The sequence below is a fragment of the Sphaeramia orbicularis genome, chromosome 12 (assembly GCF_902148855.1).
Source record: "Sphaeramia orbicularis chromosome 12, fSphaOr1.1, whole genome shotgun sequence".
Classification (NCBI taxonomy): domain Eukaryota; kingdom Metazoa; phylum Chordata; class Actinopteri; order Kurtiformes; family Apogonidae; genus Sphaeramia; species Sphaeramia orbicularis.
The window spans coordinates 24,958,693-24,970,969 of NC_043968.1; the positions used below are offsets into that span (position 1 = coordinate 24,958,693).

A 12,277-nucleotide genomic window follows, 5' to 3' on the forward strand; every position below is an offset into this window, starting at 1 on the left:
AAGGTATACAAGACATTTCACTGTACTTTGCAGAAATGTAAGATACACTATATTTTTGCACAAATTTTAAATGTAATTTGTGGCTTTTTTTTTGTATTACAACATAACAAGTATACAGCCAAGCGTAGACAGAATCTGAAGGTACTATGTTTTGCAAACGTAATTTATTCAGTTCTACTGAACATTTCTTACATCTTTGTGATGTTTCAACAGTGACCTTTGACCCAGGGGTCACACTCCATTGTACATACGTGCAGATTTGTAATATAAGGATCACATGCCTGTTTCTGAATGAGCTGTTTTATTCCCAAATTATCTGTTTACCTTGATAGTTCATTCATATCCACTTCAAAAACCAACTAGAGTAGGATTATAAAATGTTGTGTGTAAAATAATAAAACCTCTAAAACCTCTGAGTTTGGTTTATTTGAAAATGACACCACAAACCATTATCACAATTTTAGATTTTGCCCAGTTCAGGCACTGTACTACAGATGACCGAGTAAGTTCCAGCAGTGATTGAACGGGTCAATCCACACGAAGGCATAAGAAATCTGTTGTTCAGGGCACAGAGAACACAGAAACAAATGGTAGCAGAGGAATTACACTCAACAGACACGCAGAAAATCACATCAGTTTAACATGTTCAAAGTAATCCAAAGTAAAAAACTATGTCTTATTTTCAAATATCAGGAACTGGCTGAAGTGCAGCATAATTCAGCCTTTACCCTGATTGTCTTCTTACGGAGTTGCAGACATACCAGGCTAGACACTGTCATAACAGATTTTAGTGAATCTTACAATACGTGCCATGTGGAGGAGCAAACATTCACTTTTTCATTAGTATTATCTCTGTACAAATAAATAAATGTGAATGTAGCTCATGGACGATGACATAGTCAAACAGTCTTCCTGTAGTAAGATAAGAAATCTCTCCAGATGCTTCACATATCAAAAAGGCTAGAAGTAGGCCAGTTTGCAGCTTTTCATTGTCCTCTGTCTGGTGGTTAGGAGGCCTGCTGTGGGCCTTCAGCAGGTGTGAAGCCATCTGTCTGCAACTTTTCCTTGTATTTCAAGAAGTCTCTTCTCTTTGTGAAATACTTGACCTATAAGGGAAAAAGATATTCCATTCTACAGATTACTGCAGTCACTCCTGTGCTAAGGAAGTAAACTAAGATGACAGGTTGTAACTTAAAATAATAATTCCTTTAAAAACTTCCTCTCAAAAATGGCATAAATGCCAAAGATCAAATGAAGCCCATATCACAGTATAGATTAATTACATCAACCAGATCTGATGGTAATGGTGCAAGTAAAAACTGGGGATAGTTTACCCACTGAGCAGGACAGTTTCTATCAAACTCGCTTTTGAAGCTCTGGCAAGCTGCAATGTTGTCATTGTTGTCATCCAGACATTTCCAGAGCAGGTCCCTGGCATCCCAGCAGGCCTTTCTTTCTGCAGAGTTTGGAGCTGCCATTTCCACCTGACTCAGGGCAAGATTCCACAAAGGTAAGGCAAGGGTTACCTTACAAGAAATATGGCAGCTGCTCCTGTCGGGGAAAATAGTTTTGAAAAAATCAGTTATTTAACACTTGAAACTAACCTGTGCCTTTACATGTCTGTCATTTCATCATTTAGACACTGATGGCAATTCTTTTATTAGTGCATTTTAATGTTTCCATTTTATGTTTATATAGAAAATGATGCATTACTGTGAAAGATAACTTAGATAACTTTTTTAAAATAAAAAAACCCGTCTTTATCAGTTTTTATGACATATTTTAAGTTAAGGTTAAATATTTGTTGTTGCAGTGAAGTGGTTAATGTCAGTGTTTATCAGTACTAATTCTAATAAATGGCTATACTACGACAATTCAACCAAAGCATATTAACACTTAAATATTACAGGCCACTGCAGTGCAGTCACATTCACAATAAACTTGCTCAGGTGAACCATTCTGAATTAACCTCATTACTCATTAGCTTTAAAGGTGAACGTAGCCTGAAGTAGACTGAAACTCAACTCCACATTCACATCATTAGGAGCTCACCAAGGTTTTCCTGCTCTCAAAAGCTGCTATAATTATGACACTCCATAAACGCCTTAACAGTAGCTTTGAGATGTTAGCGTGATCCAAAAATTTCAAACGTTTTCGTCAGGCAGTGAGTACATCAAAGTGAAGGACGCACATATTATAACACCGTCCTTGTCGCTTGGTGATGACGTAAAGGCGCACTGTGATTAATAAAAGGTACCAGGTGATGGCGCACTTTGTTTAAAAATACTAAAACAGGCACTCACTTTGGTTCCTAAAGCCTCTTTTTTTGAAGTAAACTATCATTAAACAAAAACAAATAGCCACATACAGGTGAGTTAAAGTAAATAGCCATTTTTTTCAGGGACAACAAGTGTTGCTTTTCTCGAGTGAGTGTTAAGTTTTTTTTTTGTTTTTTTTTTCAGTAATGCTCATTTCACATTTTAAGATAACATTGTATTATGGTAACTTCTACATGATAGCAATATTACTGTGTTAAAATGCAAATCCAACACTAGCATATACAAAACATTAGTCTGAAGACCCATAGATTGATGAATGCTTGTTTTTTAATAATTTAAGTTCTTTTCTTTGTTGTTATTTTCCTTTGGGGATCATTAATGTTCATCTGTGTCTGTATTTAAGGATAATTTTTAAGCTCACTAACCCATAGTTATTAAAAACTGATTCTGCCTCTTGAAATGTGGATGTGCTGCAGTGTGAGCAATATTATTAACTATTATCTAACACTGGCTTGATCTATAAATGATAAGACGATAAACAGGTATAGAAGTAGATTTGTAAGTGTGGTATAATGCCTATAATATATGTACACACACACACACACACACACACACACACACACACACACACACATATATATATATTGCATTTTCTTTCTCGTTTTGTATTTCCTTTTCTTGGTAAATTGTTTTTCTTTATTCTATTAGTAATTTAAAGAGGATTACTTAATGTAATAAATGTTGATAATAATTCAAAGGGTAGGCCAAATACGCTTTTAGCTTCAGCCTATTCCCTTTTTGGTCACAACACTAAGATAGAAGTTTTGTTTTTTGTTTCTTTTCGTTTTTTTTTTTTGTTTTGTTTTTTTTAATATATTATTTTTCCTCCTGTTTTGCAATCGCATTAGTGTTACATCAATGAATCCTGTACTGTACTGACCGTTGTTTCACGACCAAAATCAATAAACAAACAAATAAACAAAAAATGCTATTACAGTCAGCCTTTGCACAAATGTAATTCTTGTACATCACATGCTCTTCTATGGTATCTATCTCGTCAGGTATGTATGGCTATGTGGTCATTCAAGTTCAATTCAAGAAGGGTTGAGAGCACTTGTTGAATGTATTTTTCTCCCTTGGATGCCTCTTTTCCTCCACCACACAACAAGGGTTTGTTAGTGAGCTGTGTGCGTATACAATAAAATGTGTGCATAGCTTGGCAGTAAGTAAAGCTAGAATGAAAATGTGTGTTGTTGATAAACTCTCTCTCTCTTTGCCTCAGTGACAGAGTAGCCCCACTGGTTGCCATGGCGCTCAGCAGCAATCCATCTCTGTTCGTGCACTTGTGCCGAATTGACTGAGGGGAATAAAAAAACAAGCACTCTGATGCAAGGGTGAGGTGCCCTCCCCCCCTTCTCAGCAAAGTAAGTGTTTGTTTCTTGGTGCATGTGTGAGACTTGAGTGTGTTTGTAGCTTCTTCAGAGACAGAAGTTCATTCACTATTTATGTCACACACCATTTACTGAACCTACTTCAACTTAGTTTCCTCCACTGTCAACAAGTTTTTCAATTTAGTGTTCTCATGTAAGAAGATTTAGGGCCAAAGTTTGTGTAAATAATGTCTATGCATGTCAAGGTCCTGCCATGGAAAGAGTTAGAGAGTTAGTAGGAGTTAGAGGAATTATGATGCTTTACACCATGCTGTTAGCAAGGATGACCGATATAGCTCTTCTATCTTGGTGTGTGTAATTTTGTGTATGGATAACAGAAAGTAAATATTGTGATACAGTAATTGTTATATTACATCAGTGCAAGAAAATACTTAAAATAACTGTAATGTATTTCCTCACATTAGACTATTTTTGTCTGTTATTTGGATCTGGAAACAAAAACAGTTTCCTTAAAACAGAAGTCAGAAAGCCTAATGCATAGCGTTTTAAAGAAAAGTTCACATTGTGGTAATGGTTTAGCCATGTTTTCTATTGTACAGTTTATATTTTCACATTTCCCAAACCTACCACAAATGACTTGTTTTGTCTTGGCTGATTGGAGTTTGTCTACTTTTCTGAATTATCCTGTTCTGTATCACGCTCACACTCTTACAAGTCTGTGTTGCCAACATGCAAATCTTCTGCCTGCCCTTGCACACAACAGTCTGATTAAATGCTTGTGTTTATTTCACTTATCATGACAAATGAAACACCTTGCAATTTTAGTCAGTTGTATTGGCCTTCCTTTAACTGTGATCAGCTCATAGTAAACACTATATTTATAGAAATCCATTTGTCTTGCAGATTTGTAGTTTGCATTTTAATTGTGTTAAATCCTTTCATGGATGATTCATGGGTCTGTTTATTTTTGTCTCTTCTGCTAAATGTAGAAAGGTTGCTCTTGTGATAAGTCATATTATGCATCTATCTAATTAAATCTCAACTCCTTTCCCTCAATTGGTTCTTGAAAGGTAGCAATTAGACGGTTAGTATTGTATCACATTTTCTTGAGAAACTTAAGGATATTCAAAAAAAAAAAATTAAGATAACAAATGGTTACATAGCACTTCTGGTCAATAAAATAACAATATGAGAAGTCCAGTAATTAGAGAAACTGTGTTGCTGTTGAAAAACTTAAATGTTGTCAGTGGCAGTGTTTGCTCTTTATGCTGTAAACTGAGTGTGTCTAAACGAAGTGAGTCATACTTTAGTCAGACTTTGTGACGATACCCTGAATGTCAGATCACAGTCAGACACACATACTCACAAACCACACATTTAAAGATACACACTGTTGCTCAGTTTTCAGTTTCACTCTAAGAAGGCACTGATGCTGGCATGAGGCTCTCACTGTTTTCTCTCTCAGCTGATGCCAATGATAAATGACAACCATGACATTACTCCACTGTCTGCAACAAGGCAGAGTGTGGACTAGAGGAGAGATGATATTCAAAGTACATTTAGATCTTCTGGGATAAGAGTACATCAGTTACAAAGTAGATTAGATTCTTTTTTAAGGGAGCCTTTTATTCCCAAAATCAGAAACAGACTCTAAAACTGGAAAAGATACAGAGATACTTCGAGTTTTTACATCCTCAGCCTCCTCTGGACAGACTGTATCATGGTTAAAACTGTTTGTGCAGAATATTTTTACCAGCACAAACACAAACACAAACACACACATGCAGAAGCATTCATTCAAAGTATTCACCCAGACGCACGTGCAGAACTAACAAGCCACATGGGCTGCACACATGGAGCTACGTTGCTCCATGGCAGGCATCGACCACTGATGGCATCACACACATCGACCAGTGTTTGTCCTCCCTGTGGTGTCCAGGATGCTGACCTCCACTTGCCACCACTAGAAGTCAATATCACTGTCAACTCAGAAATGGCATCCACTGTCATGGCAACAGGGGTTCAGTCAGAGAGTAGACATGCACAGAATGAAAAATAAAGTCAGGATTTGTTTTGTAATCTGGATGCCTGCATCAGTTCCTCTGTTGATATTAGGATATTCAAGACCAAAGAGGTTGTGTCTGTCTAATAATTTAATTGGTTGATCTTCTTTAGTAGCAAAATTAGCAGCCTTTTTTGTAATTTGTGAATTCTTGTATGTAGCCTCTGTTAGCTGTCGGATATGAAGAGAATTTGCATGGGTTATTTGTGAGAGTAATGCTGAAATTCTGAGCAATTACTGTGGAGACTGCAGTGAAATTTGATAGTGTTAATTAACTTACATTCTGCATTCTGGAAAATGGTGGGGAGAAGCAATTTCTTGAAGGTTCGACAAAATCTAATTGCCAGCCTTTAAGATACTGTCTTGTGGACAGAGCAGTGAACAGTGGTTTTAGCTGGACCTGGCATTAACATGTGCCTCCACATGTGACTGGAGTGAACACTTTTTTATTAGATCTCACTTCCCTGCTTTATATGCAATTGAGCAGGCTCATCTACAGCCTCAAACGTGCCGTAAAATTTCATTTCCAGTTTTGGTTTTGTGTTTCTTTGTGTCTCAGAGTGAGGCGTCTCAGATGGAGTATTTTCTTGCCTGTCACTCACTGCATGGGGTGATGTGATGGATCAATACAACTTAAATGCTAATTTGTTTTATTGGTTCTTCTGCACAACATACACTTTACTGGTGATAGGGTTTTCGTGTGCTTAAAATATGTACATGAATTCTTGCTTGATAGTGTGAAAAATGGATGTTCTGTCTTCACATGGAGGAAAATAGGGTCTGACTGTCTAGGGAATGTATATGAGGCACCCGGAGTAAATCTATGTGGGCTTTTTAGAATTTTCAGAGGTGTTTAACACACTCTAGTGTCTGATGTGAGGGGATAAGAGAATGTGTGTTCCAATGTCAGTGCCTCCTGTATGCATTCTGAGAGCACTCACACATGATCAGATAACTCAGAAACCATGCTGATGGCAGTTCTGAACAGGGCCAGTGATTTACTGACCCAAATGAATTCCTGTTTTGTTGTTCCGCTTGGGAAATGATCACAGTTGAAGTGAGGAAGAGACAGAAAACACATAATCCATAATCCGTATAGCTGCCTGTGTGTAATTCAGAGTGAATCAGCTTTCCACAGAGCAGGATCTGAAAAAGCTCAGGATATTTTGCAGGAGGTGACAGTATGCTGTGATCATTCCTTACTGGCACTGCAGCCAGTAACTGTGTGTGTTTTGTGGGGATGATGTTGCTCTAGCACTCCTTTTATACAATATCAGTCGACTTCACCTCAAAACACTCTGAGTGCAGAAACAGTGTGTGTCAGGGTGTGTGTGTGTGTGTGTGTGTGTGGGTTTGCCTGTTACATAAGACTCAGTATGAGAACATTTTTGTGTCGCATTCATTTTCTTTGCTCTCCTTCAATTTTTTTTTTCTGCAATTACACAGATTGAAGGAATAGTCAACATGTTATTCCACAAAACCCCAGAAAACACAAGTACACATGTGCACATTTACATGGACGCGCACACACACTCACACACCACTGTCCTCCATCCCGGAAATTCAGAGGCAGAGAGGATATTGTAACAAATGTTGGTCCAACAAGTGAAACAAGGCTCCCGCCTGAATTAAGGAGGATTATCTCTCTTAATTTATGTTAATTAATGCACACAAGAGTAAGGAGAGCAGCATGTTATTGTGTGACTGAAGGCTGTCTCACATACCGCCTCACACATGCACTCACACAAAAACTCACAAGTGTGTCACTGCACCGTTGAAACCCGTGCAACGACACTCATTCATTTATTTTACACACAGAGAAACACGCATGAGCACACATGCGCATGCCACTATGCCATTGTGTTTTTCATGGGAATCGTGTAGTAGTTTTAACTGGTGCCAAATCTTACCAAATCACAAATAAACACACATTGATTCCACTGTGGGACAGTCCTGGCTTGGTTGAATTCACACTGTTGAGTACTGTCAGTCCAGAGTTTATCCTAATAAATACAAAAACAGAAAAGAGAATAAGCAATCATGTTATAGCTTATGGTTTCCTGTATATAGAAAAAGATTTAGATGTCACTGTAACTTGCAACTCATGGATGTCATGGAATCTGAGACTATGAAAGAGACCATAAAAAGAAAACTAGCTCCTTAAACTACAAACATGATTGGACTATTACACAGTAAAGGAGCAGTATTTCTTTAATTTGCACTGGAATCATATAAATTCATTACTGAGCCATTGATTTGTGCTATGTCAGTGTTCTCAAACATTTTATAGTGGAGTACCCCCTGAGGTATACTTTTTTAGCCAAGTACCCCCAACTCTCACTTCAGCATTTTTGAATGAAAAAAAATAGGCAAGATTTGTCCCTGTGCCAAAGGTGTTTATATGTGCAAGACTTTGTAAACCAACAACATATATTTGACTGTAATATATAAAAAAATCAAAACATTTTTAAAGTAAATTTTGTGTGCAAAATATAAACTGAGAAGTGCCCTCTTTCATTGATTAAAAAAAAAATACTAATTGGTCATTAACCCTTTGATGCGTGAATTATTAGAACCTTAGTCAAGATTTTTTTTCCTGAGTGTTTTTATTCCTCTTTAGGCATGAAAAAAAACCCAATGTGATTGAATTTTTTTTTTTTTTAAATCAACCTGTTTTTCATGGAGTTACAAAAATGTCCACTCAGCTACGCCGTGAATTTTACTCTTGAAGCAAAGAGACGTAATTTTATAACCCAATATCATAAAGTGATATGAAAACAGTGAAATGAAACCATGTTTAATGCAGCTAATCTGATGTTTTCTCACATTTTAACATATTCTAATACTAGTTATTACTCACTTCATGAAGATAATATGCAAAAAAAAATATATTAACAATTGATTTCCACTCAAGAACCAATCAAGAACAGCAAAGTTACAATAATGGTATGAATTGCAGTTTATGAGATGATGCATAAGTGTCCACTATGTTGGTTGATATGGAACTAAAACAACAAAACCCATGGATATACAAGATTAAAGCTGTAGAGTAACTGTCCACTGTAGTGCACTACAGTGGACAGTTACTCTACAGCTGTGGTCATGACCACTATGCATGAAAGGGTTAATTAACCCTTTATTGGGCAAGTGACCATTTTTGGCCATTTCTGCAAACGTTAAATATGGGGCCAATCCCGTACCTCAGTGTGGTTAAGAAGCATGCTGGTTTTTATAACACTCTATGGTGATTCAAAGAGATTTTATAGACATTTTGAAGCTGTAAATAGTAAATATGAGTGATTTTTGTCAGTTATGTGGTTTTATTGCATGTGTTTAGTTTTTAGCAAATGCTGCTTGGATGTTTTATGACAAGACGAGCGAGACTAACACACTAAGGTTAAAATTTTGTATTTTAGAGTATTTCAATGAGTGCCCTATAAAGAGTTAATAAATGAACCTTTCATCAACAAAAAATAATTACTTAGCTACTCAAATACACTCATTTTGAATCATATAAAAATGTTCTTAAAATGTTACCAACGCTTCAACAAGATGATTGACAATAAAACTATTATATGGATGTATTTATTGTGTTTTATATTTCAGCATTAATTCTCTTGATTTATTTTGTATTCATTTACATTTACATTACATTTATGCATTTAGCAGATGCTTTTTTCCAAAGCAACTTACAGGGGAAAACCAATCAAATCAATCAATCGATCTAATTTTATTTATACAGGGTGGGGAAGCAAAATTTACAATAAACATTTAGTTGTTTTTTCTCAGCAGGCACTAGGTCAATTGTTTTGAAACCAAACATATATTGATGTCATAATCATACCTAACACTATTATCCATACCTTTTCAGAAACTTTTGCCCATATGAGTAATCAGGAAAGCAAACGTCAAAGAGTGTGTGATTTGCTGAATGCACTCGTCACACCAAAGGAGATTTCAAAAATAGTTGGAGTGTCCATAAAGACTGTTTATAATGGAAAGAAGAGAATGACTATGAGCAAAACTATTACAAGAAAGTCTGGAAGATACTATTAAAGAAGAATGGGAGAAGTTGTCACCCGAATATTTGAGGAACACTTGCGCAAGTTTCAGGAAGCGTGTGAAGGCAGTTATTGAGAAAGAAGGACACATAGAATAAAAAAATTTTCTATTATGTAAATTTTCTTGTGGTAAATAAATTCTCATGACTTTCAATAAACTAATTGGTCATACACTGTCTTTCAATCCCTGCCTCAAAATATTGTAAATTTTGCTTCCCCACCCTGTATAGCGCCAAATCATAACAAAAGTTATCTCATGACATTTTATATATGGAGTTGGCCAAAACCAGACTCTAAGCCAATTTACAGAAACCCAACAGAATCGTCCAGGAGCAAACACTGGTGACTGGTGACAGTGGCGAGGAAAAACTTCGAGCAGACCCAGACTCCTGTAAGATGGACGTCTGCCTTGACCAGTTGGGGTTAAAGAGAGAGGGTAAAGGACGAGAAAAAGAGAGAGCAATAGAGATAGAGACTGGGGGAGAAGGGGGGAAGTAGGGGGAGACACATGGATGCAGTTGATGCACAGATAACTGAAAAAAAAAAAAAATAAAAAATAAAAAAAAAATTCAAGAATAGATAAAGACATAAAGCAGCCGTACGATTAAAACAGTGTCGTATTGAAGATTAAAAAGCAAAAATTATGGACTAAAAATACAAGAATAGATTAAGAAGACATAAAAACAGCTGCACAATTAAAACAGTGAAATAAAAATACCAAGTAAAACATCAGAATAACCTTATTAATATATTTAAAATGGAATAGTATTCGGTACATGATGACTTATTTCCCCCTAAAAAAATTTCAAGTACCCCCTGGGCTTCTTCTATGCAACCCTGAGGGTACGCGTACCCCACTTTGGGAACCCCTGTGCTATGTAAAGATCTGTACTATCACCGCCCGTGGAGATAATGGCTCCTAAATGACAGGTGTGTGTGTGTGTGTGTGTGTGTGTGTGCTGCAGGCTGTGCCCAGTACTGATGGTCTATACAGTCATTTCCATTAAGGGCAGTGGGCGGCGCGCACGCAGCCCTTCTCTATATTGCATTAGGCGTGAATGCGCATCATCCATCCAACTAAGCGAGCCAGCACTCATTAGACCAAATCCTGCCGAAGTACTGAGCCGAACCACGCCGATCCGAGCCGTGCCCCCCCCCCCACACACACACACAGAGAGAGAGAGAGAGAGAGAGAGAGAGAGAGAGAGTGCCAGTAGAGGAGGAGGAATGATGACCTGGTAGCGCATCTTTTTACGCACCCGAATCGCGGTCCGTCCTTTCCAAAGCCACGGTCTGCTTCTTTACGCTCAATTTAGACGCCGACAACCATGGAGACGGCAGTTCCTAGGACCGATATTTTCATCTCCCAGCTGCTCCTTTTCAGCCAAATAGGTAAGAAATAGATGTGACTGAACTGACTGACATGTGATGCTGCAGACGCTTCGAATGCTGTCAGACTCCAAATATCCAAATGTGCGATCTGCGCCAAAAGGTGATAATTACCTGTAGGTGACAGTTTGTCCATTGCACATTTTCTACCACTGCATGAGCGACCAGTTATGTTTAGTTCCATTTGTTTCGTCTGAATTCTTTTGCAGTTCAGATGCACCCCCCACCCCCACCCCCCCTTTCTGTGCTTTAAACATGTTGATTCGTTTGTGCAAACACGTAAGGAAGTATAAGCCATGAAATGCGATGTGCAGCAGGACCCACGCTCGTGTTTTCTTGAGTTAATCCTGGATTTGGGGATGATACGCCTTGCCCCATGGCGTCTGCTCTCAACTTATTTGATCAAGGCGTTGCGTCTGAAGTTGCTGTTGGAGACAAGCAACGCAACTTATGCCTGAGGTCCTTCTGATGTGGCAATAAAGACTTATATGTTGCATAATAGCCGCGTTTGTTACTTTCTAAGTCATTTAGGGTTTATTTTGGTTTTCAGCGCTCACATTTTTCACTTAGCTCAAACTGTTGCTGTATCAGTTATGTTTATTCTGTTAAAATATTCTGTTTCACCTTAAAAGTTACTAAGGCTCTTCTAGTGCCAGTAAAGTCAGAACAGTTTGAAACTTTTCAGGAATAATCAGATTGTTTTTCCCCATGTTACAATCAATCAATCAATCAATCAATAATTTTTTTTAACCCTTTCATGCATGAATTATGAGAACCTTAGTCAAGATTTTTTTTCTTGAGTATTTTTATTCCTCCTTAGGCATGGAAAAACAATGCGATCAAGTTTTTTTTTTTTTTTTTTTTTTATTGAGTTACAAAAATGTCCATGCATTTAATTTTTAAAGTAAAGAAACATGTTTAAAACCCAATATCAGAAAGTGATATAAAAACAATGAAATAACAACATTTTTAATGCTGCTAATCTGATATTTTCACACATTTTAACATATTCTAATGCTAGTTATTACTCACTTCATAGAGATAATATGCAAAAAAAACCCCTGATTTTTTCTAACAAATGACAATTGATTTACA

General features: G+C 37.1%; 2 protein-coding genes across 3 annotated transcripts in view; one reads left to right on the forward strand and one right to left on the reverse strand.

Moving 5' to 3' along the window:
* Window positions 1–94: 94 nt before the first annotated feature.
* Window positions 95–2,214, reverse strand: coa6 (cytochrome c oxidase assembly factor 6). Of its 2 annotated transcripts, none has more exons than XM_030149568.1 (3): window positions 2,053–2,214; window positions 1,335–1,554; window positions 95–1,106 (listed from the first exon to the last, which is right to left on the reverse strand). In XM_030149568.1, exons 2-3 carry the CDS (start codon window positions 1,476–1,478, stop codon window positions 1,008–1,010), a joined length of 243 nt encoding a protein of 80 aa, XP_030005428.1. In that variant the 5' UTR covers window positions 1,479–1,554; window positions 2,053–2,214; the 3' UTR covers window positions 95–1,007. The 2 variants fall into 2 exon arrangements, with proteins under 2 accessions (XP_030005428.1, XP_030005427.1); XM_030149567.1 differs by having other exon boundaries at window positions 146–1,106; window positions 1,335–1,551.
* An 8,789-nt stretch (window positions 2,215–11,003) lies between these two features.
* The window catches only part of ptprz1b (protein tyrosine phosphatase receptor type Z1b), a 60,463-nt gene continuing 59,189 nt past the window's right edge, over window positions 11,004–12,277 (forward strand). Inside the window, exon 1 of the mRNA XM_030149550.1 lies at window positions 11,004–11,185. Coding sequence (XP_030005410.1) covers window positions 11,122–11,185 — 64 coding nt within the window. The 5' untranslated portion in view covers window positions 11,004–11,121. The remainder of the gene's footprint in view (window positions 11,186–12,277) is intronic.